Source organism: Erythrolamprus reginae, chromosome Z (assembly GCF_031021105.1).
Source record: "Erythrolamprus reginae isolate rEryReg1 chromosome Z, rEryReg1.hap1, whole genome shotgun sequence".
In the NCBI taxonomy this organism is placed as follows: domain Eukaryota; kingdom Metazoa; phylum Chordata; class Lepidosauria; order Squamata; family Dipsadidae; genus Erythrolamprus; species Erythrolamprus reginae.
Window position 1 is genome coordinate 55,174,625 of NC_091963.1, and position 24,611 is coordinate 55,199,235.

Here is a 24,611-nt window from a genome sequence, read left to right on the forward strand (position 1 = left end):
ACAACAATATCTTGATCAGTAAGCTGATCTTTATCAAAGTGATCAGTTATTCTATCCACGAATAGATTTATAGGAGTAGCTGGAGAGCAAGAAACAGTGGGGAACAACTCCTTAAATATATGAGCAGTTGTCATTTTATGCAGTTATCTCTTTCTACTGAATTTGATGTCCAGATTAAATAACGTTAAGCTTCTTTAAGAGAAGAATCCACATTTGTCTGTTTTTCATTACAGTAGCAATGCCTATATGAGTCACCTTGTCACCAGACTAATCTTTTTCAATATGCTTTTGGTGTTTTAGATTCCTTGGCCATTTGTATGCTGCAGTGGCCCTTATTTCTCTGGACAGAATCTCTGATGCTATTACTCACTTGAACCCTGAAAATGTCACTGATGTGTCCCTGGGAATTTCTTCAAACGAGCAGGATCAAGGTTAATGAATATGTAGTTTATTAGTTATGCTTTCAATAACTATGATATTTGCAAGTGTTCCTCTTTTTAGTAGCATACTATTATAAAAGACATTGCTTCTGTCTCCATATTTTTTAAAGTTAATGCATGTCAATCACTATAGAATAAATAATTGCCTTCTTTAGATAAGGTTCATGTTTGTTAAATATCAAATTAGATAGAAATTAATGTGATCAGTTTGTAATTTTAAAGTAGATATCCTATAAAGATATATAAATGTATATGACTGGACTATTGATCTCCAATTGCTTCAAATTAGAGATGTGCAAAATGTTCCAAAATAGACATTTTTGTGCTCATCTTATAAATATGAAATGAATTAGCCACATTGTGAAGTTTTCTTCCAGGTATAAAACAAAAAGCAATGGTTGGTTGATTTAGGTTGTTTTAAGCATTCTTGCTATTCCTAGTGCTGTGATGATACTTCTTCCAATCTATCCAATCTGTAATTCTTGACTTCTAATCTAGCCAATCAACACAAGCAACAATTGACTATTTATTTATTTATTTATTTATTTATTTTTGTTTGTTTGTTTGTTTGTTTGTTTACAGTGGTACTTCTACTTAAGAACTTAATTCGTTCTGTGACCAGGTTCTTAAGTAGAAATGTTTGTAAATAGAAGCAATTTTTCCCAGGAGGGTGGGGTGGGGGCAGTATGAATCTCTGGGGGGAGCTGATTCCAGAGGGCTTGGGCTCCCACAGAGAAGGCTCTTTTCCTAGGTCCCACCAAACAACATTATCTAGTTGACGGGACCTTTAGAAGGCCGACTCTGTGGGACCTAACCGGTCACTGGGATACATGCGGCAGGAGGCAGTCCCACAAGTAATCTGGTCCAATGCCATGTAGGGCTTTATTTTATTTATTTATCAATTGGATTTCTATGCCGCCCCTCTCCGAGGACTCGGGGCGGCTCACAACATATAATAAACAATATACAATATCTTGAATCCAACTAATTAATTAAAAATCTAAAACTCAAAAAAAGCATAAAAAACAATCATTCGATACATTCAACATTCTCTCAACACATTCATTGGCCAGGATCTTAATGGCCCCAAGCCTGACGGCATAAATGAGTCTTCAGATTCTTATGAAAGGCGAGGAGGGTGGGGGCAGTATGAATCTCCAGGGGGGAGCTGATTCCAGAGAGCCGGGGCCCCACAGAAAAGGTTCTCCCCCTAGGTCCCGCCAAACAACAATGTCTAGTTGACGGAACCTGGAGAAGGCTCACTCTGTGGGACCTGACCGATCACTGGGATTCATGCTGCAGAAGGCAGTCTCGGAGGTATTCTGGTCCCATGCCATATAGGGCTTTATAGGTCATAACCAACACTTTGAATTGAGTCTGGAAACCAATTGGCAGCCAATGCAGACCGTGGAGTGTTGGAGAAATATGCACATGCCGGGCAAGCCCATGACTGCTCGTGCGACTGCATTTTGTACAATTTGTAGTTTTCTGATGCTTTATGGGTCATAACCCACACTTTGAATTGAATCCGGAAACAAATTGGCAGCCAGTGCAGACTGTGGAGTGTTGGACAGACATGTGCATGTCTGGGCAGGCCCATGACTGCTCGTGTGGCTGCATTCTGCACAATTTGTAGTTTCCGAACACTCTTCAAAAATAGCCCCATGTAGAGAGCATTGCAGTAGTTGAACCTGACTGTGAGTAAAGATTCCCTGTCCAGATAGGGCTGCAACTGGTGCACTAGGCAAACCTGGGCAAACGCTCCCTTTGCCACAGCCGACAGATGATGTTCCAAGGTCAGGTATGGATCGAGGAGGACACCCAAGTAGCAGACCCTCTCTGAGGAGTTCAAAGGCTCCTCCCCCCAGGGTAATGGAAGGATGGAAGTGTCCTTGGGAGGTAGAACCCAGAGCCACTCTGTCTTGTCGGGGTTGCGCTTGAGCCTGTTAATAACCATTTGTTAATAGCCTGTTAATAGCCATTTGTTTAATGTTGGCTCAAATTTACAATGGCATTAAAAAAATACAACTTATGACTGGTCCTTACAACTGTGACCAACACAGCCTCCCCATAGTCATGGGATCAAAATTAATCCTGCATGTATTTACAGTAGTTGCATTATCCTGGAATAATGTGATTACCATTTGCTACTGATCATCTTCCAACAACTAAAGTCAGTCAGATTCACTTAGCAACTATGTGATTTGCTTAATGACCACATTAAAAAAGTTTGCAAAGTCGGGCATCATTCACTCAATGATTGCCTTACTGAATGATGGAAGTTCATGTCTTCAATTCAGTTTTGATTGTAAGTTGAGAATTATCAATATAGAAACAGAGAAACATGGAAGATTGATGGCAGAAAAAGACCTTATGGTCCATCTAGTGTGCCCTTATGCTATTTCCTGTATTTTATCTTAGGATGGATATATGTTTATCCCAGGAATGTTTAAATTCAGTTACTGTGGATTTGCCAACCACGTCTTGTGGAAGTTTGTTCCAATCATCTATTACTCTTTCAGTGAAATAATATTTTCTCACGTTACTTCTAATCTTCCCCCCAACTAACCTCAGATTGTGCCCCCTTGTTCTTGTGTTCACTTTCCTATTAAAAACACTTCTCTCCTGAATCTTATTTAACCCTTTAACATATTTAAATGTTTCGATCATGTCCCACCTTTCCCTTCTGTCCTCCAGACTATACAGATTGAGTTCATTAAGTCTTTCCTGATAAGTTTTATGCTTAAGACCTTCCACCATTTTTGTAGCCCGTCTTTGGATCCGTTCAATTTTATCAATATAAGAACAAGCTGATCATGTCACTCCTGTTGAATGGTGGAGTAGTGACAGAAACCAGCACTTACTTAAGCCCTTATCTTAGGTTAGGTTAGGTTTATTGGATTTATATGCCGCCCCTCTCCGCAAGCTGGCTGAGGAATTCTGGGAGTTGAAGTCCACAAGTCTTAAAAGTTGCCAAGGTTGGACTAAATAAATAAGCAAGTTAAGGCTCCTTCTCCTCCTCTTCTCAGAAGATGACAGCCGAGCGGTGGTGCAGAGGCTGGGTGGGGAGGTGTCAGGCTCCATCAAACAGGCGATGTCTGGGAGCTGGGGCTTCCACCCTCCTTGAAAGTTTTCACGGGGGCGGCAGGCAGAGGGGAATCTCCCCCACTCTCCCAGCCTCAGCGCTGCCGCCCAGCTGTCATCTGCTGAGAAGAGGAGGAGAAGGAGCTGGACGCGGAGTAAGGCAAATGCCAGGGAGCTGTCGGCCGGTGGGAAGGCTGAGAGGGAGGCGGGCGACGGGAGGAGGAGGGCTTTAAAAGGGCAGAGGAAATCCAGACCATTGGAGCACAATGGTCTGGATTTTCAATACCTCATGAAGATTAGGCTGAAATATTTAAACATTTTTCCACATCTTTTCCATGTCAATTTTCACATATAATCAGTGACTTTTTAAAATAATATTGCCAAATTAGTCAAATTACAAACCTAATGAAAGAAAACTCCTTTATATAAACATTAAAAGCAAATAAAAATAGCAATTATAAAGTAAAACAAATAACAATTATGAAAATTAAAAATATAGAAATACAAAAACAAAGAGAATTAAAAGTATAGAATAGAAAGTATGCAAAGAAAAAGTTTACAGAGAATAAAAGGGAAAGTTAAGAGTTTAAAGTAGTAACATATAGGAATGAAGAGCCTAGAAGAGAACAGTACAGAACGAAAAAAGAAAAAAGGAAGAAGAAGAGAAAAAGGAAGAACTTTCCTCTTCTTCTCACTTACTTCCCCATATATTTCCATATGGCACCTTCCACTAATATCCTTCAATAAAGGAAAAAATTTATTCAATAAATTGGAGAAGTTGATGGTGCGATGGAATAAGGTAAAAGATTATATGTTAAGTAGAATCTGTGATGTAAATACGAAAAATAAATTGCAATCACTCTTTTAGTAATATTTGACGCAAGATAGAGCCAAGGAATAACAGATAAATAATTAAATCTTTTTTGAATCCTCTTATATGGGTGGCGGGGGTGATGGGGTGTGTGTTATTGTTAGGTGATGGGCACATGCACTGTGCACTGTTATATGTTTGTTTTATGTAATTTTTTTAAAAAAATCAATAAAACTTTATTAAAAATAAAGGAAAAAAGATCGGACCAAGAGGATGTCCTAATCTTTTCCCTTGTCCATAGCAGATACACTCATCCTATCCTATTCACATCTTATTGTTGTATGTTCAACCAAAGCCTCCTATTCCAGTTGTAGTTATATTAATGCAGTCCCACCAATATAGTAATAGCTTTTCTAGTCGCCTATCAATGTAAGTACAGTAAAATCATCCTACCCTATTTTCTTTAAAAGAGAGCTGAATAAAAGAAAAGAAAACACCCCTCAATACACTGGAGTCAACTTCTATAATTAATGTTGCATACCCAATTGAATCTTCATGCCCTAATCTAATTTTATCACTGCATGCCCAGCAGAATCCTCATGCCCTAACCTAAAGTGTTGATCCCAATAGCTAATAAAGAGAGTTCCCCTTCCTTAATCCTAGCTCAACTTAAGTGCATTCAACAGTTAGTACGCTCTTCATAATTTTGTAGTCTATATTATCTATAGTTTACTTTATTCTGTATTTCCTAATAACCTCTAAAGCAATTTCTCCTTTATGCAAAAAGAAAAGAAAATATTATTAATTTTAAAAAAAATTAAGAGGAAAGGAGAAGCGCTTCCATTAACCCAATGGGATCAAGTTATGACTATATCGCTTTGTAACCAGCTAGATTATTTTGCCGTATTCTACATTTATCGCTGCATACCCAGTGGAATTTTCGTGCCCTATTCTAAGTATATTGATCCCACTAGATAGGAAGAGAACTTCCCCCTCCTGCTCTGAATTAAATTATATCTTTTAATATGTTCAGCATCATTAACGTACCATTTTTGTATATTTAAATCTGAGTAATGCAAAAAGCTCTCTCAAATATATAATCAATAATCTCTGTAATATAAAAATATCATCTTTAAACCATATATCAATCATGATCTTCCTTATCATCCATGCTAAAAAATACAAAGTTACAATCAATTGAAGGTCTTAATTCCCTTATTAAATTTTTTAAAAATAAAAAATAAGTTCATTTCTTATTCATCTAAGTTAATTCCCTTAATACATTCCCTTATCCATACTTATTTCATTTCATAAGAAAAAATATTTTTTTATATTTCTTACATATACTTATATTTTATAATATTCTTGTTCTGGATTAAATTATAGCTTTTTATATGTTCAACATCCTTATCATACCATTTTTGCATATTAAAATCTAAGTAGTGCACTAAAAACTCTCTCAAATAAATAGTCAGTAACCTCTCTAATATAAAAGTATCCTTAAACCATATAAATCATAATCCTCATTATCATCCATGGTAAAAATAGTTTCAATCAGTTAAAAATCTTAATTCGCTTATTAAATCAGTTCATTTCTTATTTATCTCAATTCATTCCATTATTACATTACATTTTCGATACTTATTTCTTGCTAGTTATAGCTATTAAAAAAGAACTGTTATTTGTGCTTCAAATTCCATGAGATTATTTTCTTATATTTCTTATATATTCTTATATTTTTATATCCTTATATTTTCTAATATTCTTACAAACGTTTACTTCCCTCCTCTCCTCCACTCAAATCCATATAATTCCATAGTCAAATATTTCTACAGATCATTACCAAGAAACTTCCAGAACAAGAAAATTGTTGATACAAATCATAATCCATCCCTCCATTCATTTTATAAATAGATCCATATTTCCAGAGATAAATCCATATTTCTAAATTTCCACTTTAATACCTTAATACCTTAAAATTCTTAAGAAAATCATTTTATTCGGTCATTATATTCACTTCATATGCAACATATTTATCTTTGTTCATATTAATCAATTCCCTTTACAGACCATGTATTATCTAAGTTGAAATACATTCCCTCTAACATTCTACTTTTTAAAAAATCTAAACCTCTCATATTTCATATGACCCATTTTAACATAGTTAAAATAGTTAAAACATATTTTTATCATATAAACCTCTCATATTTATTGATAAACCTCTCAAAGGGCCCTTTTCCTTTATGTTGTTACTATCATCAAATTTCAGATCCATAATTCTTTGTCCATAAACAAACTCATATGATTATACTCTCTTGCCAAATAGTCCGTGGATGACTCAAACAGATTCTTTTCTTCTAATACTGCTGTTTTTCTTCTAAAATATTTGAAAAAATACCATAAATAATTAAAATTTTCTTCCAGCTTCTCACTCCAGTTCTTTTCCATATTTATCTCCAACTAAGTGATATTATTAAACAGTTCTTATCAGTTCTTATCCAATAACTTTATAAAGCTCTTTTATTCCATAACAATATTAATGTCCAAGTCTCCTCACTGTGATGACTCTCAAATCCAAGATGGCGAATTGTCTTCCAAGCCCACACATCATTTCCTCACAGCCAAAGGGGAACAATTTCAAACAAAGAGCAAAAGCACAGCTAAAAAAGACCAAATCGGCTTCGATCTAAACCATCTCTTTTACAGTCTTTAAAGATCTTCAACCAGAAGAGAGAATATTAGGCATTTCGCTGAATCATGCTGCCGCTGTTTGCCTCCATTCACGAGCAGCTGCTGTGATCTATTTCCGGCTTTTCAGATTCCATAGTAGCAAATTTTCCAACAGCTCCGTTTCAATTCTTTTAGTACTCCTGACACACCAGCACACCGCTTAAAGTTCTTTACCTCGTTTTTATTCTCTTTCCAGATGTTACCGGTCTTCTTCAATCTCCTGAGTTGTGTTGTTATCCACAGCTAGCGTCGACACAGGCATTGCAGCCTGGTCGACCTCGCACCACTGCTGGTGCGAGACCAGGCCAGTTCACCGGGGGGGGGGGGGTTGCTGACCCCCCACCGGGCCCCCGGTAGCATCCCCTACGTCACCCATTTCATCTGAACCGAGACCCCTGGACGGTGGGGATTTGGGGCTACCCTCAATGGAGCGAGGGCAGCCCCGTGTCGCTGCAGCCATTGACCCTGCCCCTCTCCTCGCTATTAAATCTCTAAAGGACACGCTGCAGTTTAGAACTGATAATTAAAAGATTCACAATACAAATTCAGTTAAATACACCCATGGTAAATCAATTAATTTATAAGTAATTAATATTAAATCTACAGAACTTAACACTGACATCAACCCAGAAACAACAATAACCATTCCATCTTTGACTCCTTCTAAAGTCTAATTGGAAAATGATAATCTTATTTGTAAAAAAGAATATTCCACAGAACCAGAACCATATCTCAAAACTGAACATCTAGTTTGCCACCCATTCTGTGCTATAGTTGTAGAGAAAAATAAAAACTAGAAGAGTTTTCCTCTTTTCAGTTCACTTTCCTTATGATTCATCCCCCTTCTAACCTCTTGATAAAGTCTACATGTTTATTTAGTTAATTTAAATTATTTCTCACAAGTAAATATTCTCACAAGTAAATCCTAGTCCTGATAATACTGCACATCTATTAAATTATTACTGCCTTCTTACTTTAAATCAAAGTTTATTTTTAGGGCTTCATGCCTTCCATATTGAAGATTATGGCTGGCTAGATACATCCATCATCTCATTCCACCAATCATGGCTCTGAAAAAATAGAGGAATCAAATGTTCGACTATGAAGAGGAGAGGGCAGCAGCTGTTAAATTGTATTGTTATTAGTCACTAGTGACCACATAGATGTAAATCTTCCATGAAGGTTTACTGAAGGCAAATCATGTCAGACTAATCTCATTGATTTCTTTGACTATGTCACAAAGGTGTTGGATGAAGGTGGTGCCGTGGATATTGCCTACCTGGACTTCAGCAAAGCCTTTGATATGGTTCCACATAAAGAGCTGATAGATAAATTAGTGAAGATTGGACTTAATCCCTGGATAGTTCAATGGATTTGCAGCTGGCTGAAGTGTAGACATCAGAGAGTTATTGTTAATGGCGAGTATTCTGAGCAGAGTCAGGTTACAAGCGGTGTGCCACAAGGGTCTGTTCTGGGTCCTATTCTTTTTAATATGTTTGTGAGTGACATAGGGGAAGGTTTGGTAGGGAAGGTTTGCCTATTTGCCGATGACTCTAAAGTGTGCAATAGGGTTGATATTCCTGGAGGCGTCTGTAATATGGTAAATGATTTAGCTTTACTAGATAAATGGTCAAAGCAATGGAAACTGCAGTTTAATGTTTCCAAATGTAAAATAATGCACTTGGGGAAAAAGAATCCTCAATCTGAGTATTGTATTGGCAGTTCTGTGTTAGCAAATACTTCAAAAGAAAAGGATTTAGGGGTAGTGATTTCTGACAGTCTCAAAATGGGTGAACAGTGCAGTCAGGCAGTAGGGAAAGCAAGTAGGATGCTTGGCTGCATAGCTAGAGGTATAACAAGCAGGAAGAGGGAGATTATGATCCCACTATATAGAATACTGGTGAGACCACATTTGGAATACTGTGTTCAGTTCTGGAGACCTCACCTACAAAAAGATATTGACAAAATTGAACGGGTCCAAAGATGGGCTACAAGAATGGTGGAAGGTCTTAAGCATAAAACGTATCAGGAAAGACTTAATGAACTCAATCTGTATAGTCTGGAGCAGCGTTTCCCAACCGGTGTGCCGCGGCACACTGGTGTGCCGCGAGACATGGCCAGGTGTGCCGCCAAGCTTCAGCTGGGCGGGGCGCTGCCGGTACTTCCGTCCTGGGGCTCCCGCTTGCAGCTGTCTCCTGCTCGATGCCGCGGTTTTCGGCGCTCTCCTGCTGGGCCCCAAAGAAGGAAGGCAGGAAGAAGGAGAGCTCCATTCTTAGCACCTTTTTCCCGCCTTCTTTCTTTGGGGCCCAGCAGGAGAGCGCCGAAAACCGCGGCATCGAGCAGGAGGCGGGGGACAGCTGCGAGCGGGAGCCCCAGGACGGAAGTACCGGCAGCGCCCCGCCCAGCTGGAGCTCCTCTTTCGTCGACGGCAAGTGTCCAATGGGAGCGGGGGAGGGTGGCCGCAGCGGCTGCAGGCAGTCGGGGGAGATGGCGGCGGCGAGAGGGATCGCTCGCTCGCTCTCTCTCAGCTGACTGCAAGTGGGAGCCCTGACGGTGGCGGTTGGACGTTCTGCTGGACGTCGTACATGCTGGCGCTGCGTGCCTGGCATATACGGTGTCCAGCACCACGTCCAGCTGCCGCCGTCAGGGCTCCCACTTGCAGTCAGCTGAGAGAGAGAGAGAAAGAAAGAGAGACATATAAGAGGCAGAGAGAGAGAGAAAGAGAGACATAGCAAGAGAGGCAGAGAAAGAGAGACAGAGCAAGAAAGAGAGACAGCAAGAGAGGCAGAGAAAGAGAGAGAGAGAAAGAGAGAGAGAAAGAGAGACATAGCAAGAGAGGCAGAGAGAGAGAAAAAGAAAGAGAGACATAGCAAGAGAAAAAGAGAGACTTAGCAAGAGAGGCACAGAGAGAGAGAGAAAGAGAAAGAGAGACATAGCAAGAGAGACAGAGAGAGAAAGAGAGATAGCAAGAGAGGCAAAGAGAAAGAAAGAGACATATAGCAAGACAGTGAAAGAGAGAGAGAGAGCAAGAGAGAGAGAAAAAAGCAAGAAAGAGATAGCAAGAGAGACAGAGAGAGAGAGCAAGGGAGAGAGAAAGACATAGAGGAAGGGAAGGAGGGAGAGAGAAAGAGAGCAAAAAAGAGAGGAAGAAAGAAAGAGGGATGGAGAGAGAGAATGAAGGGAAGGAAGGAAAAGAGAGAAAGAGGGAGAAATAGAGCGAAAGGGAGGAAGAGAGAGGGTTTTTTTGTCCAAACTTTTCTTTAGCCCGCCCCCCCCCCTTCAGTGTTCCCCAGGATTTTGAAAATACGAATAATGTGCCGCGGCTCAAAAAAGGTTGGGAAACACTGGTCTGGAGGACAGAAGGAAAAGGGGGGGACATGATCGAAACATTTAAATATGTTAAAGGGTTAAATAAGGTCCAGGAGGGAAGTGTTTTTAATAGGAAAGTGAACACAAGAACAAGGGGACACAATCTGAAGTTAGTTGGGGGTAAGATCAAAAGCAACATGAGAAAATATTATTTTACTGAAAGAGTAGTAGATCCTTGGAACAAACTTCCAGCAGAGGTGGTAGATAAATCCACAGTAACTGAATTTAAACATGCCTGGGATAAACATATATCCATCCTAAGATAAAATACAGAAAATAGTATAAGGGCAGACTAGATGGACCATGAGGTCTTTTTCTGCCGTCAGACTTCTATGTTTCTATGTTTCTATGACCTACCCTTAAACTGGCCCTTCAGCTCTTCCAATGGCATCCTCCTAGCCACAGTAACCAGACTGGATTTGATTTAAATCAAGTTGATTTAAATTACAATTTAAATCATGACATTGGTTCTTCCTTAGTGCAGCAACAATGACAGCCTGCTGGTGATTAATATTAAAAAGGTTTCAGAGCAGCTTTTAAACTGATCCGTAGGGGCAATTCGACAGGAGCTGGGCAGTTTCCGGTTCGAGAAGGCCAAATATGGAGGGTGGAAGTTATGCACACATTGGTGAGTCAACAGGAAAACTAAATTTTAATAGTCAAGCAGATGGACATGGTAGACCATCTACAAATTCTACAGTCAAATTCTACAGTCAAAGTTGAAAGTGCAACTAGAAAATTAAATATAAATGTCTGTACACGAATGCTAGAAGCCTTCAAGCAAAAATAGGGGAATTGGAATGCTTGGCGAAAGAAAATAATATTGATATTATTGGCATAACAGAAACCTGGTGGACAGGTAAAAACCAATGGGACACATGGATTCCAGGTTACAAACTGTATAGGATGGACAGGAGAGGGAGAAATGGTGGTGGTGTGGCCTTGTACATAAATGAGGAGTTAGAATCTCATGAACTCGAAATTCAAGAAAATTCAAACTCACCCACAGAAACTGTGGATAAAAATCCCAGGACAGGAAACTAATCTGATGTTAGGGATCTGCTATCGCCCTCCCAACCAAACTCCAGAGGCAGATTGCTATTTGGAAAATGGATTTAAGGTGGCCTCAAAAAGAAGTAGGGTAGTCATAATGGGGGACTTCAACTATCCCCGAATAGATTGGGTAAATTCTTGTTCTACACATGAAAACGAGACAAGGTTCTTCGACATGTTAGCTGATTATTCCCTTGAGCAGATGGTCATGGAATCAACCAGGGGAAAGGGGATCATGGACTTGGTTCTAACTAATGCACAGGATTTGCTTCATGATGTCTTTGTAACTGAGCCCATAGGAACCAACGATCACAACACAATAACCTTCAACTTAACCATGGATAGCAAATTGTCAGTGAAAACTAACTGTCAGGCCGAAGCCTTCATGTGGAGTTAGCGAGTTCGGCCTGACACAACACAAGGGGGGATGGGAGGGGTAGTGAATAGTCAGAAGGGAAAGTTCCTAGACACAACCAAAGATTCTTTTCTCCAAGCCAAGGTCACTGTTTGTTCTGCCTCAACTGAAGAGAAGAGGAAGTTGATAAGCCCCTGCATATGGACTGGGTGTGGGGGATGTAAGATGAACCTTAACCTAGGTGGGATTCTGGGAACTATTCAGAATTGGAATGACAATGGCATAGCCAACATGGTTCTGTTACTAAATTGAGCTCTGATTGAGAGAATTGGACTGGGACTTGATTTATTTCTCAGGTGCTATTTGGAACGCTGACACTAACACAGAGACCTTAAACTTTCACAAAGGGAATTTTACCAAAATGAGGAAAATAGTAAAGAAGAAACTAAAAGGGACAGTAAAAAAAAGTCAAATCCCTCCAAAATCCTTGGAAACTGTTTAAAAATACGTTACAACAGGCTCAACTAAAATGCATTGCTAAAAGAAGAAAGAGGACTGGAAAGTCCAAGAGGATACCAGTATGGCTTACGAATGAGGTAAAGGAGGTTATTGGAAAGAAGAAAAACTCATGTAAGAAATGGAAGGCTCTTCCTAATGAGGAGAACAGAAAGGATCACAAACTCTGGCAGACCAAATGCAAGGTGATAGTCAGGAAAGCCAAGAGAGATTTTGAGGAGCATATAGCAAAGAATATTAAAAATAAGAAAACCTTTTTTAAATACATCAGATGCAGGAACCCAACCAGAAAAACAGTTGGGCCACTTGATCACAATGATCAGAAGGGGATAATCAGAGAAGACAAGGAGATTGCTGGGAGACTAAATGACTTCTTTGCCTCCATTTTCACTGAGGAGGATAGAGAGCATTTGCCTGCCACTGAAATAGTTTTCCCAGGGAGGGAATTATAAGAATTAAACCAGATAGAGATAAACAAGGAAGATGTTCTTGCGTGCCTCTCTAAACTAAATGCCAACAAATCGTCGGGTCCAGATGGCATCTACCCTAGAGTTCTCAAGTGTGAAATTGCTGGACTTCTAGCTAAAATATATAATCTTTCTCTAAGATCAGGCACTGTACCTGAGAATTGGAGGGAGGCAAATGTAACCCCGATCTTCAAGAAAGGATCCAGGGGTGATCCAGGAAACTATAGACCAGTCAGTTTAACCTCAGTTCCAGGTAAAGTGATGGAAACCATTGTTAAAGATAAAATTACTGGGTACATAGAAAAACAGGCATTGCTGAAAGAAAATCAACATGGTTTCTGCAAAGGCAAATCATGTCTTACTAACTTGTTAGAGTTCTTTGTGGGTGTAAACAAGCACATAGATAAAGGGGACCCAGTTGTTATTGTATATCTTGACTTTCAAAAGGTTTTTGATAAAGTCCCTCACCAAAGGCTCCTAAAAAAGCTCTTCAGCCACGGAATTAGAGGACAGGTCTTGTCCTGGATTGGTAACTGGCTAAATTGTAGGAAGCAAAGGGTGGCAATAAATGGACAGTTCTCTGGATGGAAAGAAGTGAGAAGTGGTATACCCCATGGTTCAGTTTTGGGACCTTTACTTTTTAATTTATTCATTAATGATCTGGATGTAGAAGTAAATAGTGAGGCAGCAAAGTTTGCTGATGACACTAAATTGTTCCGGTTAGTGAAAAGTGAAACCGATTGTCAGAAGTTCCAGAAGGATCTCTCGAAATTGAGTGAGTGGGCAACAAAGTGGCAAATGCATTTTAACCTAAACAAGTACAAAGTTATGCACATCGGGGCAAAGAACCCCAATTATACCTACCAACTGATGGGAACCAAACTTTCTGAGACAACCCAAGAGAGGGATCTTGGGGTTTTGGTGGACAGCTCAATGAGGATGTCAACCCAGTGTGCAACTGCAGTAAAAAAAGCAAATTCCATGCTTGGCATGATTAGGAAGGGAATCGAAAATAAGTCAATGTGTTGTATTGCCTCTGTACAAATCGATGGTGAGGCCACACTTGGAGTACTGTGTACAGTTCTGGTCACTGCACCTCAAGAAGGATATAATGGAGCTGGAAAAGGTGCAAAAAAAAGGGCAACAATTATAAAGGAAATGGAGCACCTCCCTTATGATACCAGGTTGCAATGCCTTGGTCTCTTCAGCCTTGAAAGACGGTGTTTAAGGGATTACTTGATCGAAGTGTATAAAATCATGCATGAGATAGAAAAGTTGGATAGAGAAAAATTATTTTTTACTAGGATAAGGGGGCTCTCCCTAAAGCTCATAGGTAAGAAAGTGAGGACAAATCAAGGGAAATATTTCTTCACCCAGAGGGTCGTTGGTTTATGGAATTCACTTCCAGAAGAGGTCATGACAGCTGTCAGCCTTGATAGCTTCAAGGCAGGATTAGACATATTCATGGATGCCAAGTTTATCAGTGTTATTGAAACGAATGTCCATGTGCCGCCTCTATGTTGGTTGAGGCAGGCAGGATTCCCTTGAGTACCATTTGTTGGAGGTCGGGGGAAAGGGAGGGTCTTGCCTTTTCTTTCTGCTCAAGATCCCCAAGAACAATTGGTGGGCCACTGTGTGACACAGAATGCTGGATTCGATGGGCTTTGGCCTGATTCAGCATGGCTCTTCTTATGTTCTTATGTTCTAAATCAGTAGTTCTTAATCTTTTTGAATGAATCAACCCTTTGAGCCAATGAGGAAATTGTCATCACCTCCTCCCCCAACATAACCACTCAATCACAACATAGGAAATAATTCTTCAATTTATGCAAATACTTCTTTGTTTTCTTTAAAATTGTCATCAGGATATATCAAGGCAAATAATTTATTTCCAGTCTTTTTCCCATATCTCAACTGTATGAAAAATTTTGGTGCCTACTCGTCACTTTATTCCCAAACCTCGAGATATTTGTATTTCATTATTATCTTATTTATTCAAGACACTTAAATATAATGACCACTGAAAACAACATTCAATTGCAAGAAAGTGAAAGGAATTGATTGTGTGATAGTGCTTGTGCTGGGCTCCAAAATGGTGGTGGTTTCACTGCTGGTAGAAATCAACATTTCTCCAATAGTGTAAGGTTTGCCACATTTTGCTATCAAGAAAGATAACTTCATAGGAACAAATGATCCCCTTGTTGGTGTTGAGTGACGATTTTCCAAATAACTTCCCAACAGTGTTGTGACCCTCAAATTTCGCTTTTAAGGATTGGAAAAAAGATGCCAGTTTGTCAGCTGTATCCAAATGAATTCTTACCAAATGGTCTTTCAGTGGTGCGCCATTGGCCAGAATGGGCAGTAATGGAGGCGGGAGTGCTTCTTTCAAAACATTGCATGCTGAGCAGTTGTCCCCTGTAACATCAGCTGAAATGTCAATGTAACTGTTGAAACTAGGTTTATCAACATCTACGTGTTCTTCTAGTGTTCCTTTCCAGTTGAAAATTTAATTTGCAGGTTAGTGCCTTTCATTTCAAAGGCCTCTCAATATGGTCGAGAAGAGGAAGTGTCGCCAATATTCGATGGAATTCCTAAATTTGGGATTCATTTATCTCCTTCCAATGGATAGTTTCCGTTTGTTTTCTTTGCGAGAAAACATTTTCAAATGAAGCGATGAAGCCTTCCCAACTGAAAGACCATTTGGTAATTTTTCTCAGGAAATTTGAGAGGCATGAAGGGCCAGACAGTTTCCTGCCATTCCCCCTTTAATCCTGGCCATCTCAGGCTTTTCAGGGCTGCCAGAGGAGCCTTTCGGTGGTACTTAAGGAGGCTTTGGCAGTCCAAAGCAAATGAAGCATTTTCCTTTCTCTGGTCGCTTGGAGGGGGAATAAACCTTTGCCAGCACCTAGAGAAAAGAAACTCTCCCTTCGCTCTGGGCAGTCCAGAGCAAACCGAGCGTTTTCCTTTCTCTAGGCACTTGGAGAGGGAATAAACCACTTTGCTGTGGTGACTCCATCGCGCTGCCTCTCATACACCCAGCGCGAGATTGCCTTCTGGAGCATCTGGGCACGGAAAGGCAAAAGTGGGTGCCCTCATATTTTTTTAAGCCTTAAAGTTTTGGATTTTTTTATTCCCCACACTTCACTTTCTTTCTTTGGCAGCGACTGTCCTCCTCCTCTTCTTCCTCCTTCTCCCACCCAAATTCCAAACTTTTATTTATTTCCTTGTTAGTATGTCTCGGTGCAGCTCTGTGCGAAACCTTCGACATACAATCAGCAGAGTTGTTGCAGTGATGTAGATAATGTGGGCTAGCCAGATAAGACTCAGACTTAGTATTAACAATATTATTATTTACAGATATACAACAATATTAACAATAGATTACAAACCGCACACAGCTAGAATAATATGACTCACAAGCAAAGATATCTCAAAGTAACTCCCCCCACAGGTAATAGCACTGGCGCTTTCTTATAGCCAACCAGTCAAAGTTCTTAAAGATACAGTCTTTAGTTTCATAGACCAACATTGTTAGTTGGCATCACCGAAGTAGGTTATGTACCATATACTAACAATCCCCCCCCCCCTTGGGGTTGACAACACAGTATCCATCCAATACAATTTCACATTCCCTATCTCATATTGTACCTAGTACAACTCTCAGTATGTAATTGAGCTTCTTGTGCTTTGGTAAAATTGTCATCATGTTATCTGTAGTTTCACAGTATTCAAGTTTAATTAGCCCATCTTTTACACACTGTCTTACATTCAAATACTTTAAGTCTCTGTGTTTGGACCTTGTCGTGATAGCTTTACCCTTTGCCATATTTATACCTGACTGGTTATCTTCATATACTGTAATAGGCTTATTACACTCTATACCCAAGTCCACCAGCAACTGCTGATACACCACTAAATCTGTACATATTGCGACAGATTAGTAAATTCGGCCTCCATTGTAGATAAACTAATGTGTTGCTGTCTCATTGACTTCCAGCCTACCAAGGCTCCACCAAACAAAATAGCTAAACTAGTCTTAGACTTCCTGGTCACATTATCAGAGGCGAAACTGGCATCCACATATGCCGTCAATTCCAACCTATCACCTGGTTCCAGAAATAAACCATGATGTATGGTACTCTTCGAATACCGCAATATCCTTTTTGCTGCCTTCCACTGATTTTCAGTTGGCTCCTTATTGTAGTGTGCCAACTGATTCATGTTATACGCTATATCCGGCCGTGACCAGTTTCTCAAATACTACAAGCTTGCTATAAGCAAACAATACAGTTCCTTATCAACAGCCTTCCCTTTTTCTTTTTTTAAAAAAGGTTTATTGAATTTTAAATAAAGGGAAACGGGGAAAGGGGAAGATGTACAGGGGGGGTATACATAATGGAATAAGATCTCTATCTAAACATAAAGTTATACAGATATTTTAACATAATTTCAATTCATATATTTGCATAAGGTCAAATATAAATTAGAGTACTAGGGTCTGCACATAAAGAAATTGCATAAGAAAAAGTAAGATGAGAGAAGAGAGAGTAAACAGATATACAAAAGGGTAAGATGGGGGGAAGGGAAAAGGGAAAGTCTGCGGGATAGCAGGCGGTTTAGAATTTATGACTTTTCATTTAATTTGTGAGGAGGGTGTATATAGTAAGAATGGTAGAGTGGTTCTGTAAATGTTTGAGAGAGTAGATAATTAGTGATAATATGTCAATATAGATAGGGTTAAATTCAGAGAGTCTATATACATTGTGTTGCCAGTGTCTTTTTAATAATTTGGAGTGTATGTGACCGATACTGAATCTTCTAGTTATATTATAGTCTGTTATCGATTGGAATCGTGATGTTACTTATGTAATTTATTTTTTCTTTTCAACCATTATTTTGTATTGTTTGTTAGATAACCATTGGTACCACTTCTCCCAGACCTTGTAAAACTCTGAATCATTTTTATTTTGTAGCTCCATTGTCATTTTAGACATTTCAGCACAGTCCATGATTTTTGTAATGACGTTTATTATAGTAGGAGTAGTTTCCTGTTTCCAGAGTTGTGCATAAGTAATTCTGGCAGCCATTAGTATTTGTATGATGATGTATCTGTCTTCTTTTGTAATCTTTTGTCTGAAAATACCTAAGAGAAATAATTCTGGTTTAGGTAAGATTGTTATCGATATGACTTGGTCTATAATTCTTTTAATATGTAGCCAATTTTTTTGGCAAATGGGCAAGTCCACCATATATGGTAGTAGGTTCCTTGTGATTTTTTGCATTTCCAGCAAATGGGAGATATAATAGGGTACATTTTTGAAAGTCTGGCCGGTGGAAGGTGACACCTATAGATCATTTTGAATAAGTTTTCTTTATAAGATGTCGCAAGCGTCATTTTGTAGTTGATTGTCCAGATTTTTTCCCATTCTATCAAGTTTATTGTGTACCCAAAGTTTTGGACCCATGCAATCATACAACCCTTAACTTGTTCCTCAATGGTGTCTTGCCTTAACAAATAATTGTGTATTTTTGAAATCATTTTTACGTTTGGGCCAAATACCATTAAATCTAAAGGATTAGTGTTTTGGAAGCCAAATGTGTTTTTATGTTGTTTATATTTAGAGTTTATCTGTATATAGGTATACCAATTGAGCATTATTCCGTTTTGATCAAGTTGTTGTTTTGAGAGCATATTGTCATTATCATCGAGCAATTGTGAATAAGTTAATATTTTCAAAGGGGAAAAGACGGTAGGGTAAGTGAGTGATTCATTTGGAGATATCTATTTTGGGGTAGCAAGGTAGTGATTTTTTTTAGTATGATGCCATATAGTTATTAATGCGTTTCTTATGTGGTGATGTTTAAAGTAAGTTGGGGGTTTGTTTAAGTCTATCATTAACAATGAGTGCCATCCAGACTGCAAATCAAAGCCCTCAAGGGTCAGTAATCTTGTGTTTTGAAGGGTTATCCAGTCTTTGATCTTTCCTAGGATGGTGGCTTGGTAGTACAAGTAGAAATTGGGGAGGCCAAAGCCTCGTCTAGTTCGATGATCTTGTAGGTTTTTAAATTTTATTCTTGCCTCTTTTTTTTTGACCAAACAAATTTATGATTTATCTTAGGTAAAAGTTCAAAAAAGGATTTATTTAGTTTAATAGGGACGCTTTCCTATTCTTGGTTGATGGTGCTTGGGATGTTGATTTGTTGTTGAGGGATGGTAGGCTGGAAGATGTAGGATGGGTTGTGCGTCTTGGATTTGATGCATTCAGTGTGATAATCTATGTATATAATTTGTTTTATCAAGATCTAGATATCTCTTAAATTCTGCCCGTAGTTCACGGCAGTGGATAAGTTGTTGGAGAGATAGATCTGATCTGGATCTAAATTTGTTGTAATTAATATTATTTCTGGCGATGGAGTTTTGGTCTTGATGAATTGTTGTTTGGTAGGTTCGTTTTTGCACACCACTCTGCAGAAATGGGGGGCCACCAAGCCATCACTATACCTGTGCTCAGGGCCATTTCGGGTAACTTCTAAGCTATCTTCAGGGGCAATTGTTTGCATATGCTGGTAACAGCATACGCAATATTATGTTAAATCAGATTCCTTAGGATTGTTTTGTTGTTGTTTTTTCAAATTAAGATTACATTTTTGTTAACTTTATTCTTTTACTGCTTATTCTACCTTCTGGTTTGGTTTCTCTTTAGGGTCTGATAAAGGAGAAAATGAAGCTATGGAATCATGTAAGTTTGTGCACTTCTGTAAACTTCCCATTTATTGCATAGTATGAAGTAATTGAAAAATTATCTTTCTATCCTGTTTACTTAGAGTGACTACAGGTCACAGCATTTTATCTTTTTATCAGTGAGCTTCTTAAAGCTATCAGAATTTACTAATAATCACTTCAGATGTAGATATTCAACCTTTTAAATAACTTTTTGCATTTACAAATGCAGTTTAATTAAGTGCTTTTAAATACTAAAATGAAGTTAAAACTACAAATACAAAACATATTTGTATTTGATCATCTATAGCCCATACTGATGAGTCTAATGTTGAGAGATGCTTCTTCTTCATATTATTAACATTCATTGAATGAATCTACTTATCAGCTTAGCTACAGTTTAAAAAGTTATCTGCATTTTTAAAAAGTTATCTGCAAGCTAATATTTTCTGCTAGATTTCTATTTTGATTCTTGATTAGGGTGTAGATTTATTCCCTTTCTCACATAGTTATTTAGTATGAGATGGGAGGTCATATAAATGTGGTAAATAAATAAAAAATATTTTTGACCAACTGTAATTTAACAATGGCATTCTGTATTAATTTTAATCTAGCTGGCAAGCAAGTACCCCAATGTTATCCGAGTTCTGTTACATCTGCACGAACCATGATGCTGTTCAATCTTGGAAGTGCCTACTGCTTAAGAAGCGAATATGACAAAGCACGGAAATGTCTGCATCAGGTTAAAAAAAATGGTTTACTTAATATTGTGAAAAACTGTTAAAATATGGCTAACTGTAATATTAAAGTAAAATATAGAATTACCTTTGCTGTTTTCACTGGAGCAATATTTGATTCTAACAAGTTAGAAGGCAGGACCTCAAATCCTCTGCAAATCCCAGAGACCAACCAAAGAAATACAGTACTTACAATTTGTAAGTTGGAAAACTTGAACAATGTTTCTTGTTGAACATATGTGTTTGGGAAAATCTCATTACAGCTTACAAAATGTTCTGTATAAAAAGTTTCTTAAAGTTACTTAATTTAAAAGATGATTTAGAAGAAAGCTGTCCAACTGTATCTTTGTGTCAATTTATGTAAGCACCGATGATGTACATTAAAACAAATGATATAATCATATTAATTATCTATCTTGCTTTAACACCTTGTTTGGGGAGGAGGATATAAAATAATGATATAAAATACTTTTTGTTGCTTCAGATGCATACTTTATTCTTTTGTTAAAAATATATGAATTTACCTCTTATTTCCTTTTTGATATTGATACAAGGCTGCCTCATTGATTCATCCAAAAGAGATTCCACCAGAAGCTATCTTACTGGCTGTATATCTTGAGCTTCAGAACGGTAAACATTTGCTCTTTTTTAATTATATTTTTATGAAGCATTTTTAAGATATGAAGCAAAGGGGAAAGAAGACAGAGACGCAAAAAAGGAACATAATAAAAATAAAACACGGAATAGATAAATAGGTAGTTTATAGGTATCATGGAATTACTATATTTTTTGGAGTATAAGACACACCTTTTTCACCAAGGTGAAAATTTGGATGCGTCTTATACATTCAGTGCAGCCCTACTCACCTGCTGCCCTCCACCTTTTGGAGGTTTTTGGCTTCCATGCGTCACATTTTCAGGCAGCTCCAGGCAATGGGGATCCTCACTTCCACTTGGAGGTTTAAAACAAACCCTATTAACCTATGATAATTTAATTTAATCATGATATTATCCTATGAGCATTTAACTGGAGTGAGTGGGGTGGGGAATGATTTTCATGGAGGCAGAAGAGGGACTTTGCATCAAAAGCTCTACTCCTGAGATGCCTGTCTTCCTACCTATAGCCATAGGCGTTGAAAGCCTAGCTTTTGCACAATAAGGTCTGATAGGGATGCAGCCCTTCAGTCCACCTGGATTATGCCACCTCATGAACACATTGCCAGGCTTCCCAGCAACCCCCTGCTGGGTTGCTGTCTTGGTTGGAGCCTGATTCCCAAAGCAGGAGGTCAGGATTAATTTGGCAAAGGGGGGACTGCTAGAGAGGCATAAAGCAAGGCGGCTTGCCACTCTACCTGCCCCCTCTCCAGAAAATCTAGTTGGAGGGCAGTTGGTTTCTGGCCAGAAGGAAAGGGAAAGTATGTCTGCGGAGAGGGAGGAGAAGGGAGCACAGCTCTGCAATATGCACTGGGCAGCCAGTATAGGAAAGCTTTTTCAGGTAGTAGCACTGACTGGAACCACTCACCGCCTGAAGCGCAGTGCACTTTTTGGCTTCCACACACCTGGTTGAAGATCCACCACCCTCTTCCATGCATATTTATACAGCATGGCAGCTTTATCATGGCAGTCTTTCAAGAAGACTGTGAACTGCCTCCCCTTCCAATCATGCTCTACCTAGATGAGGAAGCTGCTGCTTCCGGCAGGCACCAGCAGGTTGAGTGGAGCCTGTGCCATGGAGGAACCCCCCAGCCCATGCTTTTCCTCTGCTGCTGGCTGCTTCACCTTTCTCTGCACGTGGTGGGTAAGGGCTATGATGGGCTATGATGGGAGGAGAAGAGAGTGTGGAATGGGGGTGGGGAATCCCGGGTAAGTAAGTAAGTAAGTAAGTAAGTAAGTAAGTAAGTAAGTAAGTAAGTAAGTAAGTAAGTAAGTAAGTAAGTAAGTGATGAAGCAGTCCTCACAGACCAGCTGCTAGGAGAGCGATCCATGTTGTTCTCTGGCCAGGAAATTTTGTAATTGGAAGAGTAGAGGGGAAAACTCCTATGGTTACAAAGCCCGCACTGGACAATGTGAGCCAAAGTAGTCTTCCAAAAGTAAGGTTTTTGAATCAGGGAGGAAAGTTTGGATGAGTTTCGGAACTTGCACGTCTCTTGACTTCCAAAGCTGTTTGAGTTCCATTTCACTGATTACTCTTGTGAGAACTCCACTGCTGCCAAGTCTGCTTGTGAGATGGAAGGGTTTGTACATGTTCATGTGGTGCAAGGCATGGGGTAAAGCAGCTGAGGTGATGCTTTGCCATTGTTATAATTCTGATTTCGGCAATTGGAACACAGGGCACAAGATTGGGGAGAAGCAACTTCTCCCAATTGTTATCTATACCACGGGTGATTTTTATAGTGTTTGCTCCCCCTGGGGCTATGCTTGCATTTCCCTTGCCCCATTTTCTGCATTTATTAAAAACACGTTACAGTGCTAGCACCGTGCCAGGTGAATGTCTCTCATTCTATCCACTTTCAGTGATTTGATGGGAATCACAATCTTGCGCCCTGTACCCCAATAGCAGAAATCAGAATTGCAACCATGGCTTTCCTCTCCGATTCCAAAACCTTTGCTTTTGGAAGGCTGCTCCAGATACTGTCGCCCAGTGCAGGCTTTGCGGCCAGAGACTTCCCCCTGGGAAGACCATTACAAAATTTCTTGGACGGAGAATCACATGGATCGCTCCCCTGGCAGAGGGCCTGTGAGTAGTGCTTGATCAGAATTTGGAAGGATGGATCCCCCCATTCCACGCTCTCTTCCACACCTCCAGGCTCGTCAAATGAGTCCTGACCTCCTGCTTTGGGAATCAGGCTTTGACCGAAGCAACAAAGGGACAGGGAGCTTGCTGGGAAGCCAAGCAATGTGTTTATGAGATGGCAGCATCCAGGACTGCAGTGCTGCGCCTCTAATGGACCTTGCTGTGAGAAAACTAGGATTTCAACGCCTATGGCAGTGCTTCTCAAATAGTGGGACAGCCCCCCCCCGGTGGGGCGGCATGGAGCAATGCCAGGGGGGGCATGACTGTGGAACGTGTATTATTTTGCTGCAGGGAGTAGGTGTTTTGCACCGAACAAGCACACAGCACAGAGCAGGACATATGAACACCATGGAAAAATATTTAACAGGGATAAAAAGGAAGGGGGAAAGAGATGGAGATAATGAGACAAACGTACCGTATTTTTCGCTCTATAAGACGCACCTGCTGATAAGACGCACCTAGATTTTAGAGGAGGAAAATAGAACAAAAATATTTTGAGCCAAAAAGTAGCTATCACACATGAGCAAGTTCTTGCATCCATAATTCTATCCTTGCTCATGTGTGATAGTTACTTTTTGGCTCAAAATATTTTTGTTCTATTTTCCTCCCTCCCACTTTCCTTTCTATCTCTCCCTCCCTCTTTTCTTTCTATCTTTCCCTCCCTCTTTCCTCCCTCCCTTTTTCCTTTCTATCTCTCCCTCCCTCTTTCCTTTCTATCTTTCTTTCCCCCTGCCTTTCTCCAAGCCCTTCCTTTTCCCTCTCCCTAACTACCCCCTTCTCCCTCCTTTCTATCTCTCCCTCCCCCTTTCTCTCTCCCTTCCTTCATCTTTCATTCCCTCTCTCTCCATCCCTCTTCCTTTCTCTCTTCCTTCCTCCCTCTTTTTTGTTCTTTCTCTCTCCCTCCTTCCCTCCCTCTATGTCTTTCCCTCCTCCTTCTTCCCCCCCTCTCTTTCTCTTGCTTTCTTTCCCTGTCTTTCTCTCTTGCTTACTTTCTCGCTTTCTTTCTCATTCTTTCTCCCCTCCTTTCTCTCTCTCTCTCTTTCTCTCTCGTTCACCACGCCGGCAACAGAGAGAAAAAGAGAGAGAGAGAGAGGGAGAGAGAGTGGAGGGCGCCGTTGTCTTCGCCTCTTCCCGACAGCTCTGCAGCGAAGAGGAAACAGTCGCGCACCGCCCCCCGGGAGCCCAGCCGATTTTTGGAGCCTTTTTGTTTTCAGCTGGGCTCCCAGGAGGCGGAGCGTGGCCGGGTACCGTGTCTTCGCCTCCGCGCGCTGCATCCGCCCGGCCGAGAACAAAACGGCTCCAAAAGTCGGCCGGGCTCCCGGGAGGTGGTGCGCGACTGTTTCCTCTTCGCTGCAGAGCCACACGGAGGCGAAGACACGGTGCCCGGCCACGCTCCGCCTCCTGGGAGCCCAGCTGAAAAAAAAACGGCTCCAAAAATCGGCTGGGCTCCCGGGAGGCGGAGCGTGGCCGGGCACCGTGTCTTCGCCTCCGTGTGGCTCTGCAGCGAAGAGGAAACAGTCGCGCACCACCTCCCG

The 24,611-nt window shown here is 40.1% G+C and overlaps 1 protein-coding gene across 4 annotated transcripts in view; it reads left to right on the forward strand.

Moving 5' to 3' along the window:
- The window catches only part of CNOT10 (CCR4-NOT transcription complex subunit 10), a 133,601-nt gene that overhangs the window by 104,890 nt on the left and 4,100 nt on the right, over nucleotides 1-24,611 (forward strand). For all 4 annotated transcript variants that reach the window (XM_070727305.1, XM_070727302.1, XM_070727303.1 and 1 more), the window contains 4 exons: nucleotides 301-431; nucleotides 19,530-19,565; nucleotides 20,161-20,288; nucleotides 20,838-20,913. In XM_070727305.1, the coding sequence (XP_070583406.1) occupies nucleotides 301-431; nucleotides 19,530-19,565; nucleotides 20,161-20,288; nucleotides 20,838-20,913 (371 nt within the window). The remainder of the gene's footprint in view (nucleotides 1-300; nucleotides 432-19,529; nucleotides 19,566-20,160; nucleotides 20,289-20,837; nucleotides 20,914-24,611) is intronic.